This window comes from Aethalodelphis obliquidens, unplaced genomic scaffold (genome assembly GCF_003676395.1).
Source record: "Aethalodelphis obliquidens isolate GAN/ISIS:26980383/991018 unplaced genomic scaffold, ASM367639v1 scaffold3, whole genome shotgun sequence".
Lineage (NCBI taxonomy): Eukaryota > Metazoa > Chordata > Mammalia > Artiodactyla > Delphinidae > Aethalodelphis > Aethalodelphis obliquidens.
The window spans coordinates 14,428,012-14,447,121 of NW_020837947.1; the positions used below are offsets into that span (position 1 = coordinate 14,428,012).

General features: G+C 39.3%; 1 protein-coding gene across 9 annotated transcripts in view; it reads left to right on the top strand.

Moving 5' to 3' along the window:
- The window catches only part of RMND1 (required for meiotic nuclear division 1 homolog), a 39,967-nt gene that overhangs the window by 10,787 nt on the left and 10,070 nt on the right, over positions 1-19,110 (top strand). For 7 of the 9 annotated variants that reach the window (XM_027083264.1, XM_027083260.1, XM_027083248.1 and 4 more), the window contains 8 exons: positions 2,170-2,278; positions 5,130-5,205; positions 9,002-9,041; positions 11,407-11,507; positions 13,257-13,363; positions 14,298-14,362; positions 14,926-15,002; positions 17,968-18,088. In XM_027083264.1, coding sequence (XP_026939065.1) covers positions 2,170-2,278; positions 5,130-5,205; positions 9,002-9,041; positions 11,407-11,507; positions 13,257-13,363; positions 14,298-14,362; positions 14,926-15,002; positions 17,968-18,088 — 696 coding nt within the window. Of the gene's footprint in view, positions 1-2,169; positions 2,305-5,129; positions 5,206-9,001; positions 9,042-11,406; positions 11,508-13,256; positions 13,364-14,297; positions 14,363-14,925; positions 15,003-16,250; positions 16,307-17,967; positions 18,089-19,110 lie in introns of those variants that run through there. The other 2 variants (XM_027083270.1, XM_027083279.1) reach the window with 2 other exon arrangements.

The window sequence follows — 19,110 nt, forward strand, 5'->3', positions numbered from 1 at the left end:
TTGTAGGGTAGAGCCTGCCTGCCATGGCCTTACCTGATGCTTCTTTCCAGGATTCCTTTCTTTCAGCCAGCTTAATCTCATACCCTGCCAGCTCTTTTTAACTCCACAGAGCCTTAAAAGAACAACTAGTGCTGGCACTTCTAAACCTTAAGCACATAACTGATTCCTGTACTCCAGTAACCAGCTTTACTTTGACTGTATGGATCTGTATGTTTTTGTAAATTAATGTGTTCTTACCTTCATAATGAATACGGGAATCAGCATATCAGATATCTGCAACAGGAGGGTCCTGCATCCGTTTAGCTCACATTCAGTGACAATTTCAGCTTGCTTGTCTGACTTTTAATTTTTCCTCTAATTGAATTAAAATCAATTAGACAACTGAATGTTTCGCTTATGAGTGGATATTTTACGGATTTTAGGTTTTTCAGGTCCTCCGTTTATTCCTCTGCTACTTTTTAAACCACACATTAGAACTGTGTAACAGATGGAAGAAAAAGCAAAGCAGAGTTAGGTCATCTCTTGAGAAAGAGCCAGGAGTTAGGTAACAAAAGTGGGAGGAAGGAAGAAATTTATGTACTACTTTTCTTGAATTTCATACTAGGAATGTAGCAGAAAGGGAAAGAATTTAGGAGCCAAGATGAGTAAATCCTAGGAATAAATTTTGATTTAGTGACTCTTATACCTCTTTTGATACATATGGGCCAAAGCACCATGTGTATCAAAGACAGTAGAATCACTAACGTTCTGATTAATAGACACTAAAATATAAAATTACGGACAAATGAAAATTCAGATGTAAATTACTTGATAAACTTTTTAGCCTCCCATATATTTTGATGGTTTAAACATATCTGCATGTGCCGTAATAATAACTGTTATCTAAAAAATGTTGAACATTTGTGCTAATCATGGTTCTGAGCAGTTGACATTCATCAGCTTGTTTAAACTTCACAACAACCCTATCAAGTAGGCATTATTGTTATTCTGATTTTTTTTTTAATGAATCTAATTCTGTGCCTGAACTCTTAACACCTCTGCCGATAGCTTTTGAACTTTATTGACCGTATTCCATAGTGAGAAATTTATTTTACATTACAGTGTATATGTCGTGACCCGGTATACCTATATAGACATATATGTGACAGAAAATGTCATAAAATAAAGTTTACCCTTACTATGAATTATGTACTCTAATATTTTCTGTTTTATTCTGTTTAGTTTATTTATTTTTATTATTTTTTTTTTTTTGCGGTACGCAGGCCTCTGACTGCTGTGGCCTCTCCCGTTGCGGAGCACAGGCTCCGGACGCGCAGGCTCAGCGGCCATGGCTCACGGGCCCAGCCGCTCTGAGGCATGTGGGATCCTCCCGGACCGGGGCACGAACCCGTGTCCCCTGCATCGGCAGGCGGACTCTCAACCACTGCGCCACCAGGGAAGCCCCTAGTTTATTTTTTTTTTAAGCTGGTTTGGGCTGACTAAATTGATATCAGGACTCACTAACGGCTTGTGACCTACAGTTTGACAAAAACACTGTGTGCTGTACCATATGCTTACCATATGTATACTGTATAGCTACACACAATATAAATGTACACACGGGTAAGACTCCTAGTGCAGAAATCCAAAGCACTCACCAAACCTGGACACATTCTCAGATTCACAGAACTTTTAACCAGAGTACAATTAACTAGAGTAAAAATTTCTGTAATTCCTTAGTAGATTCAGAGTAATCTCTGCCTGTACAAGGCTAGTGGCAAATTATCAAATGACCTCAAATAATAATGCTGCTGTGAAAAAGAACCATGGAAACTCAAGGTTGGACAGACTTTAACTAGCATCTCATCCAGGCACCGTGTATGGTGCCTAAATCCTCTCTATTTTTTGATCAGTCTGTGCTTGGAGCACAACCAGCAGGTGTGGCTCCCTGTTCTGACAGCCCATTCCATCTCTTTGACTATTAGAGAAAGTTCTTGCATAGATTGAGCTGAAATCCGCCTCCTTGTAACTTCTTTCTCTGCATCCTTCTCACATCCTTTGTCTGAACCGTTGAAATGTTTGGAGAAAACTCTCGAGTGCCAGCTTTGCAGCACGCCATCCTCCCTGTAAAGAGACAACCATCACAGGCACCTCTTGGTAACCCATCTCATGCTCCTCTCTCTGGCACAGGACCTGATGCGCTGTACTGCGTTTGCAACCGCAGATGAATACCATCTTGGAAGTCTCTCTCAAGAGCTGACCTCCCATGGATATGTTGAAGTAACAAGCTTGCCTAGAGGTACATCTTCTTGAACCTGGGGCCAAGTATGTTAAAATGTATTGGAAAATAATTTTCCTATGATAACTGTCTTAAATATACATTTGTTTAGTTTTCATGTTCTCTTTCTTTTATAAATTTATTTATTTTTACTTTTGGCTGTGTTGGGTCTTCGTTGCTGCACATGGGCTTTCTCTTGTTGCGGTGAGCAGGGGCTACTCTTCTTTGCGGTGCACGGGCTTCTCATTGTGGTGGCTTCTCTTGTTGCGGAGCACGGGCTCTAGGCACGCGGGCTTCAGTAGTTGTGGCACGTGGGCTCAGTAGTTGTGGCTCACAGGCTCTAGAGCACAGGCTCAGTAGCTGTGATTCACGGACTTAGTTGCTCACGGCATGTGGGATCTTCCCGGACCAGGGCTCAAACCCGTGTCCCCTGCATTGGCAGGTGGGTTCTTAAACACTGAGCTACCAGGGAAGCCCCTCATTTTCTATTTGAAGGATTATATCATGAAAGTGGCGTTGAATCTCTTTATACAAATAACATACAAAGATAGGAAATTTAAAACATATTCACAGAGAACTTAGTTCGAAGATTAAAATCAATATGGTTTATTCAGCTGTAATTATAGGATCACTCTTACTTGGGATGATCAAAGGCCATGACACTTCATTTCTGTCACGGTAAAAAGTTATTTTAGTTTTAAAGAAGAACCGTAAAATTGATAGAACTGTTGGGGAGAGCCTTTAAAGAAAAATTTACCAGTACAGTCCAACACTTTAAAACTAACAGAATTAGTTAAAAGATAAGCTCAATGAATATTTTAAAAGAGAATTAAACTGAGAAGATTTTAGGATAGTGTGAGGAAGGCTTCTTGAGAAATCACCTGCTTTATGTTAAAGAAAATGACTTGGAACACTTTGATGGAAGATTCATGAATTTACCTCAAAGTAGCAAAAAATAGTAGGTTGAAAACCTCTCTGCTCCAGAGAAAATTCTTAAAAGAGTCACCGACCCTGTAAGAAACAATCGAAATGTCATTGTGTTTTCTCAGCCTTGATGATCTGAACCAACTGTTTGTACTATTTGGTGGCAAAAAACAAACATAATTGACTTAGAAAAACAGAGCTATGTCCAGGGCCTCTAAGAAGGAAAATTGCCCTGCGGTATCCTTGGCTGATTCCAGAGGCTGTCGGCAGGGTGCCCCACACACTTGGGGGCTTCTCGTACTATTCTCACTGGCCTGGATCTTTCCCACTTCATTTGTGGTGTTCTTGGCTATATGGGTGAGCCTTGCCCTCTATAGATGTAGAACTCAAGGAAGTGTGATTTCACCAAAGAAAAGGAGTTTAGGAGTTGGTCTTTTTCTGAATCCCCCATTCCCCAGCCTCTATTAGGAGCTCTGAAGCTTTGAGGATCCTAATTTTATGTTAAGAAATTATGTTGGTGGGAAAGAAAGATTCTTTTTGTGGCTGCACTTCTATTCAACAATTCTCTCCCCTAAAAGGACAGATTGTGGTAAAGAAATGAAAATAATTGGAAGTGAAACATCAAAATTAGAAAATGTTGAATTTCCAAATGATTCTGAGGTGCGGCTTTTCTGGTGTCTTTTTCTCCTGAGATCGTCCCTCCCACCTCATGCTTTGCAGTAGCAGTTTAATGAACAGTCTGTGAAACAAATCTTAAATACAAACACACGCATAGAAAACTATGCTCTGAGGATAAAGCAACTTCTAATTTGTGGGAAAAGGATTAAATATTTCTGTTTTCTGAAAAGGGTTATTTTGTGTTTTGTTTTCTATTAAAATGTATTTAGTTTCAAAAAAGAAATTATGTAACATTTTACATATTAATATTAGTATATTTATTGATAGACTAACATGTTATTTATAGTTTACATTATAGAATATTTATATACTTATAATAAATACTACTAAACTAATATACAAAGTAACTACTTATTGGTGAATATTTGTATATGTATGTATTTAATATTTTTTTTTTTTTGTATTTAATATTTAAAATGTTAAAATATTTAAATAGTTACAGGTGACTGTCATGGTAGTTCTCATGATTAACTTTGAAATCAGATATGTTTTGAAATGGACTGTATCTTTGTTTCTGTATGTTTTCTATTTTCCACACTTTATACAATATAATTTAAAATTCAGTGGAAAGAGTAGTTTGAGAATATTAAAATTATATTATTAATAAAATGATATTTAAAGGAAGAGAATATATTAATGGCTCTTCAAATTTTATTTTAAATTACTTTTACAGAAAGAAGTTTAATTCTTTTTTTTAATTGAACTATAGTTGATTTACAGTGTGTTAATCTCTGCTATACAACAAAGTGATTCAGTTATACATATACATTCCTTTATATAGATACATTCTTTTTTATATTCTTTTCCATATGGTTTATCATAGGATATTGGATATAGTTCCCTGTGCTATACAGTAGGACCTTGTTGTTTATCTGTTCTCTATATAATAGTTTGCATCTGCTAACCCCAAACTCCCAGTCCATCCCTCCCCCACCCCCCCAAATTCTTGAACCTTAGTTTTACTGATACTAAGACTTTAATAATTATCAACTGGACTAGCGATTACTGAATCAAAATGGGCGTGAATGAGTTTTAAATAGCACTAATAATAGTGTCACAGGTTGTTGAATATTTTGTTCAAGTAATTTCTTATGGTCTTTTCATTTTCATATATTAAATACTTTTAGAAACCTTAGTAGAAAAATGGACAGTGTGTTGTAGAGCACTTCATGGTATATGAAGCAATGATCACAAATACTTTGTTAAAAGTTTATAGGTGACTTAAATCTTGTGTCACCTTGTGACATAGCTTTTTGCTCATTTATCACAGATGCAGCAAATATTTTGGTGATAGGTATGGAAAATTCTGCAAAAGAAGGTGATCCTGGAACAATATTCTTCTTCAGGTAAGACAAGAAAGCAACTCCATTGGAAGATGGGCTGTGGCCAGGTATTGTGGTCCTTAAAGATGCAGGTGTACCTTCTCTCTTAACAGAAGATGTTTCAAAATTTATTTGTGATTTAAATTTATCCTTTGGTTCTTATTTGAATAGGAGAGTTTGTCACTTTTAGGCATCTGCTGGTAAATCCTCTTATGAAATAAAGAATTTTCCCCCCTAGGGAAAAGATTAGGGATTTTTTATTCATTTTGTTCTAAATTAACTTTAAGCATTATGTCATATTGGTATCATATATGCAAGTTTTTCGCACCGCTCATAATTCATGACAGTAAAGGGTGCACTTAACACGTTATAAAAAGAGAGCATTGGGGGGCTTCCCTGGTGGCGCAGTGGTTGAGAGTCTGCCTGCTGATGCAGGGGATGCGGGTTCGTGCCCCGGTCCGGGAAGATCCCACATGCCGCGGAGCAGCTGGGCCCATGAGCCATGGCCGCTGGGCCTGCGCGTTTGGAGCCTGTGCTCCACAATGGGAGAGGCCACAACAGTGAGAGGCCTGCGTACTGCAAAAAAAAAAAAAAGAGAGAGAGAGAGAGAGAGCATTGGACAAAGCTAAGGTCAGGAACCACTGGTGGAAATAATGGTGCCCTGCAGAATGCAGGGATTTAGGGAACCGAGTGGACTCCCCCCAGCTTCCGGCCTTCCTGAGAGCAAGAGACTGAAGGAAGCTCAGGCTGAGGTCATTAACAGAGGCCCATTTGGGTAACTTGGTGTGTACTTGCCTTTATTGGTAAATGTGCGTTTTCATTTACTAAGAATATGTAAGCATCTTATTTCTCATTCATCTTCAGTGCCCCTCATCAGGTTCATGCTACCTGCCCTGCTGTCTTTCTTCCTTTTCCATCTTCTCCCTCTGAAGCTAAAGTTTTAGATCACCTTACCTCTCTGGAGACTTCAGACTGGGACCCTGATCCATATACATTTATTCCTTTTATTTAAAGGTTTTTTTTTTTTAAGGTTGTTTTGATACCAGATACTCCAGAGTAGCTGAGTGGAAGTGGTAATGATAATAGAAACCATTTAAAATAATCTCATCCTCACAACGTTTGAGGAAGATCTTTTATTCCCAAGGGTCAGAGGGATTAAGTGAATTACCCACAGTCAAAGGACTAATAAGCGGCAGAACAGAAATACATGGACCATCCATGAGAATCTAGACTTTGATGACGTTTCTGTGGTCTTAGTTCTTACAGCTGATGATAACTGGAAGCTCTGTCTTTGTTCCTGTGGGTGCCTTACTTTCCTTGGACATAATCAAGAGTTCAGCATTTAGTGCCGGTAGAGAAACACCCCTTTTGACTTGAGTCAGGAATTTGGATTTCTGAGGTCCTCCAGGTCAGCATCACCCAGTAGAAATACAACGCAAGGCACACATGCAAGCCGCGAATGTAATAAGATATTTTCTTATAGCCGTATTTTTAATTTAAAAAAAGATGAATTTAATTTTGACCAACACTAATAATAACATCATATATTGCCTGAAATTAATTTTACTGGTATATTTTATTTAACCCAACATATCTAAACTATTATCATTTCAGCATGTGATCAGTCAACAATTAGTGAGATTTACATTCTCCTTTTCATACTAAGTCTCTGAAACCCGGCGTATATTTTCCACTTATAGCAGCTCTCAGTTTGGACCAGGCCTGTTTCAGGTGCCCGGTAGTCACATGTGGCTTGAGCGCCATACTGCAGAGTTCCTGGGATCTCTCATCTGCCTTGAGGTGCTTCTCTGAACCAGTGCTCTGGCTGTGGCCTTAAACACCTCCCAATTCCATATCCTGAGACCCCACCCTGGCCCTTTGCCACACTCACTGCTTGGTCTCCCTGCCTGTCTTCTCACCCCACCAGCAGTCTTTCTGTCTGTTTGTAGGCAGAGCAATTTTTCAGTGGGTAATTCTGATCACTATACTGTCCTTAAAATTCTGCGGAATGTGACCAAACGCCTTATCACAGCACGAAGTTCCTTCAGGGGTTGGCTCTTCCCCGCCTCTGACCTGAGTGCCCTCCCCTTCCCCTCATCCGCAGCCATTCAAACTACTGGCTCTTTATTCTGAGACGTTGCCTGCCCCCCTCGCATGTTTTCCTGGAGCCTGGGGTATTTCCTCGTTTTCTCATTTGGCTCTGCTAGTCCTTTAGGAACTGTGTCCCTCCAGTGTACATCCACCTAGACTCTGCGTGACTCTGTTACAGCGTGGATCACACTATTGTAATTGGGGGTCCGTGGATCAGTGTTCTCTGGATTGGGACTTCCTTGAGCAGAGGATCTAGACCATACTCATCTTTGCATCCCAGATGCTAAGCACAGACCCACACACATACTAAGCACGTTGCTCAAGATGGTTTGAAGAATGGTAATGGGAACATCATATTTTTACCATTTATTGATGGATGGATGGATGGATGGATGGATGGATGGCTGTGTTGGGTCTTTGTTGCTGCGCACGGACTTTCTCTAGTTGCGGCGAGCAGGGGCTACTCTTGGTTGCGGTGCGTGGGCTTCTCACTGCGGTGGCTTCTCTTGTTGTGGAGCATGGGCTCTAGGCACGCAGGCTTCAGTAGTTGTGGCACGTGGGCTTTAGAGTGCAGGCTCAAAAGTTGTGGCACACGGGCTTAGTTGCTCTGCAGCATGTGGGAATCTTCCCAGACTAGAACTCGAACCCATGTCCCTTGCATTGGCAGGCAGATTCTTAACCACTGCGCCACCAGGGAAGCCCCTAACTTTCTTTCATTTCTACCCTTCCTTCCTCTGGTGCAATGACCCAGAGCTGTAACTCCTTTTTCTTTTTTTTTTTCCTTTTTTTTAATTTACTACCTAAAACAGCTCAACACATCAGACTTCAGAAATCAAAACAAGTTCCCTGACAGTTTTTAGACTTAAATTTTGTCAAAGGCAGACTTGGATTGTGAGGACCTCCTGTGGCATTGTTGCAGGTCTACTCTGAGCACTGTAGGGATGGCTGGCATTATTTCATAGGTGCCTTTACCATCTGAAGCTTTAATTTATCTCAGTCTCTTTATTCCACAGATATTAAAAGCATGACCCTTTATTCTTTTCTGATAGCAGAATCTGCCTAATGAGAGCTAATGAGACAGGTCTCAAAAATTTCCTTATTCTGATATCTGTACACCAGAACTGAATCAGGGTACTTCCGTGGTGCGCAGTGGTTGGGAGTCCACGTGCCAATGCGGGGACATGGGTTCAAGCCCTGGTCCGGGAAGATCCCACATGCTGCAGAGCAGCTAAGCCTGTGTGCCACAACTACTGAGCCTGCGCTCTAGAGCCCATGCTCCACAACAAGAGAAGCCACCGCAATAAGAAGCCCGCACACCGCAACAATGAGTAGCCCCCGCTCACTGCAGCTAGAGAAAGCCCGCATGCAGCAACGAAGACCCAGCGCAGCCAAAAAGAAATTAATTAATTTAAAAAAACAAAAAAGAATTGCATCGGGTATGAAAGAGTCTAGATACCTGAAGTTACATGGTTTTACAATAATAGTTATTTATTCTGCAAACCACAGGAGAAATCCATGAATTTTTGAGGGGTCGGGTTTTTTATCTGAAATTCAAAAAATAGCTTTTGTTTATCATATCCATCCAGGGACCATCATGTCAAATCAATAATAAACCATATTTTTTAAAATTGGCCTTCTAGATGCATTCTAGAAGCTACCTAAGCATGGCTTTATGTGTGGCCCTAAAGAATGTATTCCACCTTTAACTTAGTTTATTCTTTTAAATCAGGGAAGGAGCTGCTGTCTTCTGGAATGTGAAAGACAAAACTGTAAGTATAAATAAAGCATGAAAGTATTAAAATTTAGTTTTCTGAGAATAAATTGTTAATTGGCACTGAATAATCTGAGCCATTGGAAGGTAAATTAACAGACAATCCTCAGTTCATTTGCTCTGCATTATGTGATGTTGATTCTGGCACTGTCATCTTCCAAAATTTTCTTTTTGACTTAGAAGTTTCCTACATTTTCCATTCTCTGAGCACACAATAATTCGTGGAAAATCAGAACAATCCTAGCTACCCTGCAGACAGAAGGAAGTCTACTTCTCATGGGATAACCTACAAAATGAGTCATGTACGCACAGTTCACTGGAAGCTGGCTGCACTGAGCCTTATTTTAGATCAAGTTTTCTAGAACTTTTTAGCTCACTGGAAATAATTTCTTCAATGTCCCAATCATGATTTGTTTAATACAACCTTTTCAGAGGCAGTTTGGTAACACACATCAAAGCTTTATATGGAACTCAGCAATTTTACATCTAGAAAGTTATCCAAAGGAAATAATCACAGTTATATATGATGAATGATGTATAGAAATGTTCATCAACACATCATTTACAATAGCAAAAATGAGAAATAACCAAAACGCATAATAATAGCAAGTTTGTTAAATACACCCATAGTATGTATTTGGGATGTACATGCTACAGCTCTTAAGAGTCACGTGGGAAGAAACCAATTCCCGAGGAATTGCCTGTGTATATGCTACAGTTCAATTAAAAGAGCAGGTTACAGAATATAACCAATATAATACCAGAGCTGGTAAAAAAAATATGCCTCATACAAACCCAGTTTTACTGAAGGGAGATACACACGTAGGGGGCAGGGGGAGGGAGACTGGGGAGCGGTTTCCTGGAGAAAAGGAAATATAAGTGAGCAATAAATGTAAGAAAAGTGTACAAATTGGCTATTTGAATTTGCAAAGATGTAAAAGGCTGACAATACCCAGTGTTTTTTAAGAATGCTCTCATTAAAAAAATAAATAAAAGAATGCTCTCATAGGCACAGATGTAGAGAACAAACATATGGACACCAAGTGGGGGAGGGGGGGCAGTGGGATGAACTGGGAGATTGGGATTGACATATATACACTGATATGTATAAAATAGATAACTAATGAGAACCTGCCATATAAAAAAATAAATAATATTCAAAAAAAAAGAATGCTCTCGTAAATCTTTGGATTCTAAAGCTGGAAAAACTGTTTTGGAGAGCATTTTAGAAACATTTATCAAAATTATAAGTGTGCATGTCTTTTGTTCCAACAAATCCTAAAGAAATATTCCCACAAGTCCTTGAAGATACACGCATAAGGCTGGCACATGTGACATCGTGATAGTAGAGAATAGGAAAAAAAACCCATGGATGGACATTTAAGACGGTTAAATCAATTATGTTTCCTCCATGAAGGAGAATCGCATTGAAAATGTTCATATGTACAGTATCATCCCATTTATATAGAAAGCAAACTAAATGTACATACATATACACATAGGGAAAAGTCTGGAAGGGTATGCACCAAGTTTAATGGTGGTTACATTAGAGGATTAGAAATTCAGGAGACTGACTATACTGCTGAACTGAATGAAAAAGCATTTTCAGAACTCTAATGGAAAACTGATGAATTCATAAAAGTGTTAACAAAAGATCAAGATGAAAAAGAAAATTAATTACATGGGACTGAGTGAACTGATGAGGATGATTATAATTTTTGTGACTTTCTGTTTGAATTAAAAAAAAAAATCCCACAAGGACTCAGAGGCAAAAAATACACAAATCAATTTTCACTGCAAAGTAAAGGAGCTGTTGCAGTGGAGGATTCCTGGACTGAATGTCAATATTATGACACAGTGTGAGTGTATTTTGTGTTTGGTAATTGCAATCATTGTTGCTTTTGTTGTGGTCATCCAGTTAAAATGCTTGGTGTCAGTTTATCTCTTGTAAAAATAAAATACAGCGTGTGTGTGTGAAAAAAAAAATTCAGGAGAACAGAGAGAGAATCACTTTCTATACCTCTGTGTTTAAATTTTTACAAGTGTGTTACTTAAACTTTTTGTTTTGAAGATTTAAAGAATACAAACCATAATGTTATTAGGGGTTTTCTTTGGGTCGTGGGATAATGGGAGGTTTTGTTTTCCTCCTTAAGCTTGTCTGTGTTTTCCAAATGTAAAAGCAAGTGAATATATCGTTCCAATTAGTTTAGTATCACCATGAATTTGCTTTCTCCTTAAAACCTAAAGAGCAGAAGAAATGGTATCAAATTAATTTAAAAAGTGTTATGAGCATTAACTCTATAACATTATCCTGTACTGAGGGAGTCGGTTATAATTTCAGGTTGATCTTGCTTTTCTTCTAGATGAAGCATGTGATGCAAGTTCTTGAAAAACATGAAATCCACCCCTATGAAATTGCATTGGTGCACTGGGAGAATGAAGAGCTTAACTACTCAAAAACAGAGTAAGCAACTTTTTATCAAGTTTATGAAAAGGGTGCTTGGAATAACTAGGTACAGCAGTAGAGAAGATAAATTATTAATTTGGAGACTAATTTTAAGAAAAAAGTTATTGGTACAAATACAAAGCTGAAACAATTAATAAATATTAGTGGATAGATATTATTTTTATAGCTTCTCAGGCTACCCATAAATTAAAACAAGTAGATAGTATAACCCCAAAACAGTAAGTTTCCTAAGCGGCCAAAATCAGTAATACGGTGTGCCTTCGTTAGAATGAACCTGTTCGATTATTCTAGTAAAGTCTTCTCTGAAGTAAATCCTTTTTGCTTTTTTCCCATTGACTTTGAGTGTAAAAAGTATAAAGTATAATGACAGGGTGCTCTAAGAGAACCACTTGTGGAAATGGGGGTACCACTGCTGTACCACTCTCAGGTCAGATGTATGGGTAGGCAGCGTACTGGCCAATTTCCACGTCACAGCAAGGGTGCAAAAATGAGGAGGGATGTTAGGGCGGAGAGAGAAGGCAGAATGAACAGGATTAAAAGGTCTTTTCTCTCAGGGAGGTACTGGTCTAGTGGAATGTGAGAAGGAAAAAAAGTCTTTGTATTGAGAAAGGAAGCGACACAAGCAGAGCTTTAGGGAAATTTGGAAGAGACACCAGCTATAGAAAGACTAATTGGGATAAGAGCTGAGTGATAATAGCCCGCGATGAGCTTTCCTGTATCGTCTTCTCGTCCACCAACCTTTGTGCATGTCTTCTGGTCTCACGTCTCTCGTGAAGGTTTAGCCTCTACTTTTCCTATTTGCTTGTGATAACTTACACTCCCAGATTCCCGCCCTTCCCCCTCCTCCCCAGTCGCTCCAGAGTTCTGTACATATACATCTTGGTTTGTCACAGCTGCCTCATCTCGCTCCCCATACTCACCATGTCCATGTGATTTCAGATTATACTGTGTATAGTTACATAGTTTTATATTCAGCATTTTTTCACTTAGCAAATTATTGTAGTCATTTTCCCTTTTCTACTAAATATCCTTTCAAAACATGCTTGTTCATTTTTGTTGTGTGAATTCCTATAAATGAACCGTTCTTCTGTTGAACTTTTAGTTTCTTTCCTGATTTCTTACTATTCAACATTTGACCATAGAAAGTTTTTTTTAATGTATATCTCTATTCATTTGTCTTTTTTCTTTAATAAATTTATTTATTTATTTATTCATTTATTTATTTACTTACTTATGGCTGCGTTGGGCCTTCATTGCTGTGCACAGGCTTTCTCTAGTGCGGTGAGCGGGGGCTACTCTTTGTTGCAGTTCACGGGCTTCTCATTGCGGTGGCTTCTCTTGTTGCAGAGCACGGGATCTAGGTGCATGGGCTTCAGTAGTTGTGGCATGCAGGCTCAGTAGTTGTGGCACACGGGCTTAGTTGCTCCGCGGCATGTGGGATCTTCCTGGAGCAGGGCTCGAATCCATGTCCCCTGCATTGGCAGGCGGATTCTTAACCACTGTTCCACCAGGGAAGTCCCCATAGAAAGTTTTTTGTACACAAATCTTTCCTTGCATCTTTGATTATTTCCTTAGGATAAATTCCTAGAAGTGGAATTACTTGGATCATAGGGTATAAGAACATTTGTAAGACTCTTGATACAAATTGCCAAAATGACCTCTAGAAAGATTATAAAGATTATTTTTCAAAAGAAAAAAGGTACTTTTTGTGATTTAGAAACTACTTTTTTTTTTTTCTTTTCTCAGGGGACAGTCAAAACTTCACAGAGGGGAAATCAGGTTAAATTCAGAGCTAGATTTAGATGACGCCATTCTAGAGAAATTTGCTTTCTCAAATGCTCTTTGCCTTTCAGGTAAGTTACTGCTACTTATCAGAGACGGTATCACATAGTTTTCATTTCATCGAGGGAAGCTGAAATATTTAGTAAAGACTTTGACACGTTTTCGCAGAGCACTCAGCAAAGCCTTATAATTCCTTTTCCTTTTTTTTCCCTCCAAGAGAAAAATATATGTAGTATAGAGTATAATATATAGTATCTGTGCTATGGTTATTCATTCCTTATTAGTGGTATTGATAAAGCTTACCTCTCCAAAAATACTTTTTTATGTTGTTGCTGTTATTATCACTACCTTTGTTTTCCCCTCTCCTTCTCTCTGAGATTGTCAGTCTTAGATTGTCTCTAATCCAGGCAGAGAAAGCACAGCCTTCTGTGATTGGGACCAGGCCTCTATGTAGAAAAATACACTCTGGTTTTTCACAGGAATGGGACAGAGAGTCACAGTGGCTCTCAGTTTTTTCGGCGAGATCCACGCACCTGAATAGAACTGTAGAAGAAATGTTCTAAGAAATGTTCCTGCCACCAGTCTGCACTAGGCTGCTGCTGTGGTGGGCTGCACATACCATCCAGGAGGCTTCGGGACTTCTGAGCTGTACCCACAGCCCAGAGGAGTGGAGGGAAGGTCAGGAAGGCCTGATTTCTGCCCCTCTACAGAGCCACCCTTCGTTCCTCTCAGCTTCTGAGATGCAGTAGGAGAAAATCAGGGATTCTACCCAGTGTAGTTTTGGTCTGCGACCAGGGCTTGGAAATCCAGTCAACTTTCTTCTTTCTACCTAGTGCCATCTTTTGTAATAAGAAGTAACGACTCTTAAATTTCAGTCTCAAATTTTTTGGACATCTGCTTCTTAAACTATTGTTGAAATGGCAGTGAAGGTACTGTGCCGTTTTACATTTTGTAGAAACAGGAATATGATGATAAATGTTCTGTTGTTAATTTTTTTTCCCCCAGTGAAACTGGCTATCTGGGAAGCAGCACTGGATAAATTTGTTGAATCTATTCAGTCGATTCCAGAGGTAATTATACCAATTTTATGCTTGTTTTCAAGGATTGAGTTCTATTGGGGAAAAATACAAATTTCCCACTATAATGATGAATTTAGAAGTACAATAAAGTAATAATAAACATTAAGAAAGCTGCACTGAATTTAAGCAGGAAAAAAAAAAAACCCGGTTACGTATAAAATGATAAAATAAGAAACCTTTTAAAACTTCAAATTCAAATTACTTTTCTCTAATGGTATAGTATTTTTAATGTAACTGAATTGAAGGGAAATAAAATGAAATGTTTCCTTTCTAAGGAAGGAAATTATGACCACTTTTCTCGATTAAAAAGTGTCTTGACAAATTACAAGGAAAACAGTGGCATGAAGAATGCATCTAAAATTATATCAGAACTTCAGAATACATTAAAAATCATGCTTACTGTAATTAACTTTGTTTTTACTGTGAAAGAATAATTATACTAGGGAAAAGAGCCCCTGGTTTTTCATTAAGCGATTAGGAATGTACATCATAGAAAATGCTAGTGAGGAGGGAAACCTGTGTATGTATGTATCTATTTTCCCCCTCCCAAATAGGCTTTAAAAGCTGGGAAGAAAGTGAAGCTATCTCATGAAGAAGTTATGCAGAAAATGGGTGAACTCTTTGCCTTAAGGTAAAATTTTCTCTGTAAATGAAATATTTCATATATTTAACAATCTCCAGAAAATCTCCCTGTAGCTCTACAGTTAAGAGCGAACATTTATACCTTTATGGGAATTGCAGCTGTTTTTATTTCATTCACTATAAGCATGGAGAACTCTTACCCATTAGAAGCAGTTGGGCTGTATTAGGACTGTGCTGGAAGAAACTGTGCATGTGCAGGAGAGACCATAATTACTCTACGTTAAACCTACGTCAGCGAGCGTAGTAGGTGTTATTCAAAGGTGGAAAGATGCATTCTAGAATTTGGACAAGGGTAATTCTCAGTAAAAGTATATCACTGCATCATAATGCTGAATAGACCTAATTGCTACGGAAAAGTGATGTACCATATTTCATTGACTCTAAGACACCATACGATGCCACAAGAAAGTGAGAATGCTGCCCACTGACATATGAGACAATGCTTTTTCATCACAGAATTTTACTTTTGCACTACAGAAATAGCTCTCGGTCTTATTTGGATGTAGATTGATCACATTTCCTCTTGGGCATACATAAAAAGGAAAGAATAAGAGAAATAAGTCATCTAAGGCAATGACAACTAAGTCTCAACTGCCAGCTGTAAGACATCATCAATTTTAAAGATACCTCCCATTTTCGGAGATGTTAAAATGGGAAGAAGAGTGTCTTAGAATTGATGAAATATAATAGTACATCGTTCAAAATTAAGTTAAAAGGCCTTCAGTTTATTTCATTCTTGTAGTTTTCCCAAGATTTTTGGAATGAAACACCCTGAATCTTGGTGTTATTCTCACTAGGCAGGAATCTCAGTGTTTCGGCCCTTGTCGTGTGTGGGGTGAGTTACTGGAGTTCCTTGTCAATAGTTTACCTAAGAGTTGCTTTTCCACATTCTCCTTAGTTACTTGCCCTGGAGAGAAGTGGTCCAGTGTTGCGTCATCTAGGCCCTTCTCAAAGCTCAGGGACCCTAACTCAGGGCACCAACAAAAATAAAAAGCCCTGCATGAGAGCGTCCCACAGCACATCTAAAGCCTGAGCTCGCTAAGAAATGGGGGAGACAGACTCCTCTCCCCTCTTCTCTTGGTCACGCGAGCAGAACTTGATACAGCGAATTATAATACTAGGACTCAGAAATCAGGACGTGATATACTTAGGTATGTGAATAGTTTCGTAGAGTCTTACTGTTGTTATCCTAAGTTTTCGTCTCTTTACAATAAGAGTGCTTATGTGTTATTCAAAGGAATGTGGCGAATCTATGACGAGAAATAGAAATGTGGCAGTCACAGCTTATACATGGTATGATCTTACTTGGAAGCAAACAACATAAATATTGATCTCTATCTTCATACGTATACATACTACCAGACACGTAGGTGTATGGGCACGCACACACACACACGTGCACTGTGTGCATGGAAGCAGATCTGGAAGGACACAGGAGAGTATTGGCAGGGCCGAAAGGATTTGATTTGTTAGGGGAATGGGCCTACCAGTGTTTTCTGAGTTCTTCTCTAGGGTTTTTCTTTTTTATAGTGAACAGCTATTTATGTGTTACTTCTATAACATAAATTTTTGTTTAAAAACAAACTCAGGCCTCATATGTAAAAAAGGTAGAAATAGAGTGTGTGTGTTTGTGTGTGTGTGCGAAACTAGCAGCGGCTACCCACAGGGAGTGGGAGAAAGGGAAAAATGGGGATAAGAATAGGAGTAAGATTGGTCAATTTTTACCTTTTTCTGTCTTTTTTATTTTTGAGCCATCTGATTACCTATCCACACACACACACAAATATATGTGCATGTATATTGTAACAAATTTTAATGAAAAAAGAAGCTTAGAAATTTTTTTTAATAAGTTTATTTATTTTGGCTGCGTTGGGTCTTCGTTGCTGTACACAGGCTTTCTCTAGTTGCAGCAAGCGGGCACTACTCTTCGTTGCGGTGCGCAGTCTTCTTATTGCGGTGGCTTCTGTTGTTGCGGAGGACGAGCTCTAGGTGCACAGGCTCAGTAGTTGTGGCTCACAGGCTCTAGATCACAGGCTCAGTAGTTGTGGCGCACGGACTTAGTTGCTCCGCGGCATGTAGGATCTTCCCAGACCAGGGCTCAAACCCGTGTCCCCTGCATTGGCAGGTGGATTCTTAACCACTGCACCACCAGGGAAGTCCCTAGAAATTTTTTTAATTGGGTTTTTTTCTCTCTGCTTCGTAAATGTTAATATAAAGATTGAATTAATTTGGTTGCACATTTTGAAAATTTTTTGTTTACATGTTTCTCAGAAATATTACAAGAATCAGCATTAAAAACTACTTTTGGGCTTCCCTGGTGGCGCAGTGGTTGAGAGTCCGCCTGCCGATGCAGGGGACACGGGTTCCCCGGTCCGGGAAGATCCCACATGCCGCGGAGCGGCTGGGCCCATGAGCCATGGCCGCTGAGCCTGCGCGTCCGGAACCTGTGCTCCGCAACGGGAGAGGCCACAACAGTGAGAGGCCCGCGTACCCCAAAAAAAAAAAAAAAAATTAAAAAAAACTACTTTTATAAAGCACCATGTAAATAAGAAATAAACTTATTTACAAAACAGAAGTAGACTCACAGACATAGAAAACAAATTCGTGGTTACCAAAGGGGATGGGGGCAGATAAATTAGGAGTTTGGGATTAATATAGCCACACTGCTATATATAAAATAGGTAAACAACAGGGACCTACTGTATAGCATAGGGAACCGTACTCAATATCTTGTAGTAACCTATAATGGAAAAGAATCTAAAAAAGAATATATATATATGTGTAACTGAATCAGTTTGCCATACACTTGAAATTAACACAACATTGTAAATTAACCATACTTCAGTCAATCAATAAATCAATCAATAAATATCTTCTTCAAAAAAGAAATAAAATAGACCATGCTTTTTAATTCAAGATAAAAATTAAAAGTTAATGATTTTCCTTTTTTTAAGACACCATATAAACTTGAGTTCAGACTTCTTGATCACTCCTGATTTCTACTGGGACAGAGAAAATCTGGAAGAACTTTATGATAAAACTTGTCGGTTCCTCAGCATTACTCGTAGAGTTAAGGTATGTATTTTGCACTTCTACTGAGAGTGACACAATGTCACCTATGAGTTGTATGACTGTGTGAAGAGAAGTTTTTAATTAAGTAAATGTGTTTAACTGCTTTTGGAGAAATGTCTTGTTTGACTTCTACTCAGATATCTAGATCTCCCATTCTAGTTTTCCTGTGTACAGACAGTTTTCAGCTTTCACATCAAAGGATATTCTGATATTTGCTCTACAGACTAGATAAGGTTGGTGAGAGTTTGGAGGCCTGGTGGTCTGTTAGGAAGTTTCTCATCAAGTTTCAAGCAAGAGTTCATGGGGTCCAGAACTTTACTGGTGACAGTGAGAACAGAAATGAATTTTTAAAAGAATCCTTTAAGGGCTTCCCTGGTGGCGCAGTGGTTGAGAGTCCACCTGCCGATGCAGGGGACACGGGTTCGTGCCCCGGTCCGGGAAGATCCCACATGCCGCGGAGCGGCTAGGCCCATAAGCCATGGCCGCTGAGCCAGCACGTCCGGAGCCTGTGCTCCGCAACGAGAGAGGCCACGACAGTGAGAGGCCCACATAACGCAAAAAAAAAAAAAGAATCCTTTAAGACAAATGAACTGGTTGGTACTGGGAGGCCAGGGAGAAGGAAGAATAAGGATGACTGACGTTTGTTGTGGGTGACGGGTAGAAAGATGGCAAAATGTAGAGAGGTTGGGGGGAGGGGAGGAGCCACATTTAGGATGTGTTGAGAGTAGAGTAGCAAGAAGACATCCACTTAGAACTGTCTGAAAGCATTGAGAAGCGTGGAAGAAAAGTTGAGGAGGGAGGAAGCTGATGGAATGATGGAAGTGCGTGGAGGGCGTCATGGTGGAGGTAAACCACACGGAAAGAGAGCAGAAGACAAGATGGACAGTAGTACCATGTGTGTGCATAGTTCTGTCACATTTAATCACACGTGTAGATCCAGGTAACCACCAGATCTGGATACAGAACTGTTCTATCACCACAGAGATCTCCCTTGTGCTTGTCCCTTTATAGTCACACCCTTCCCT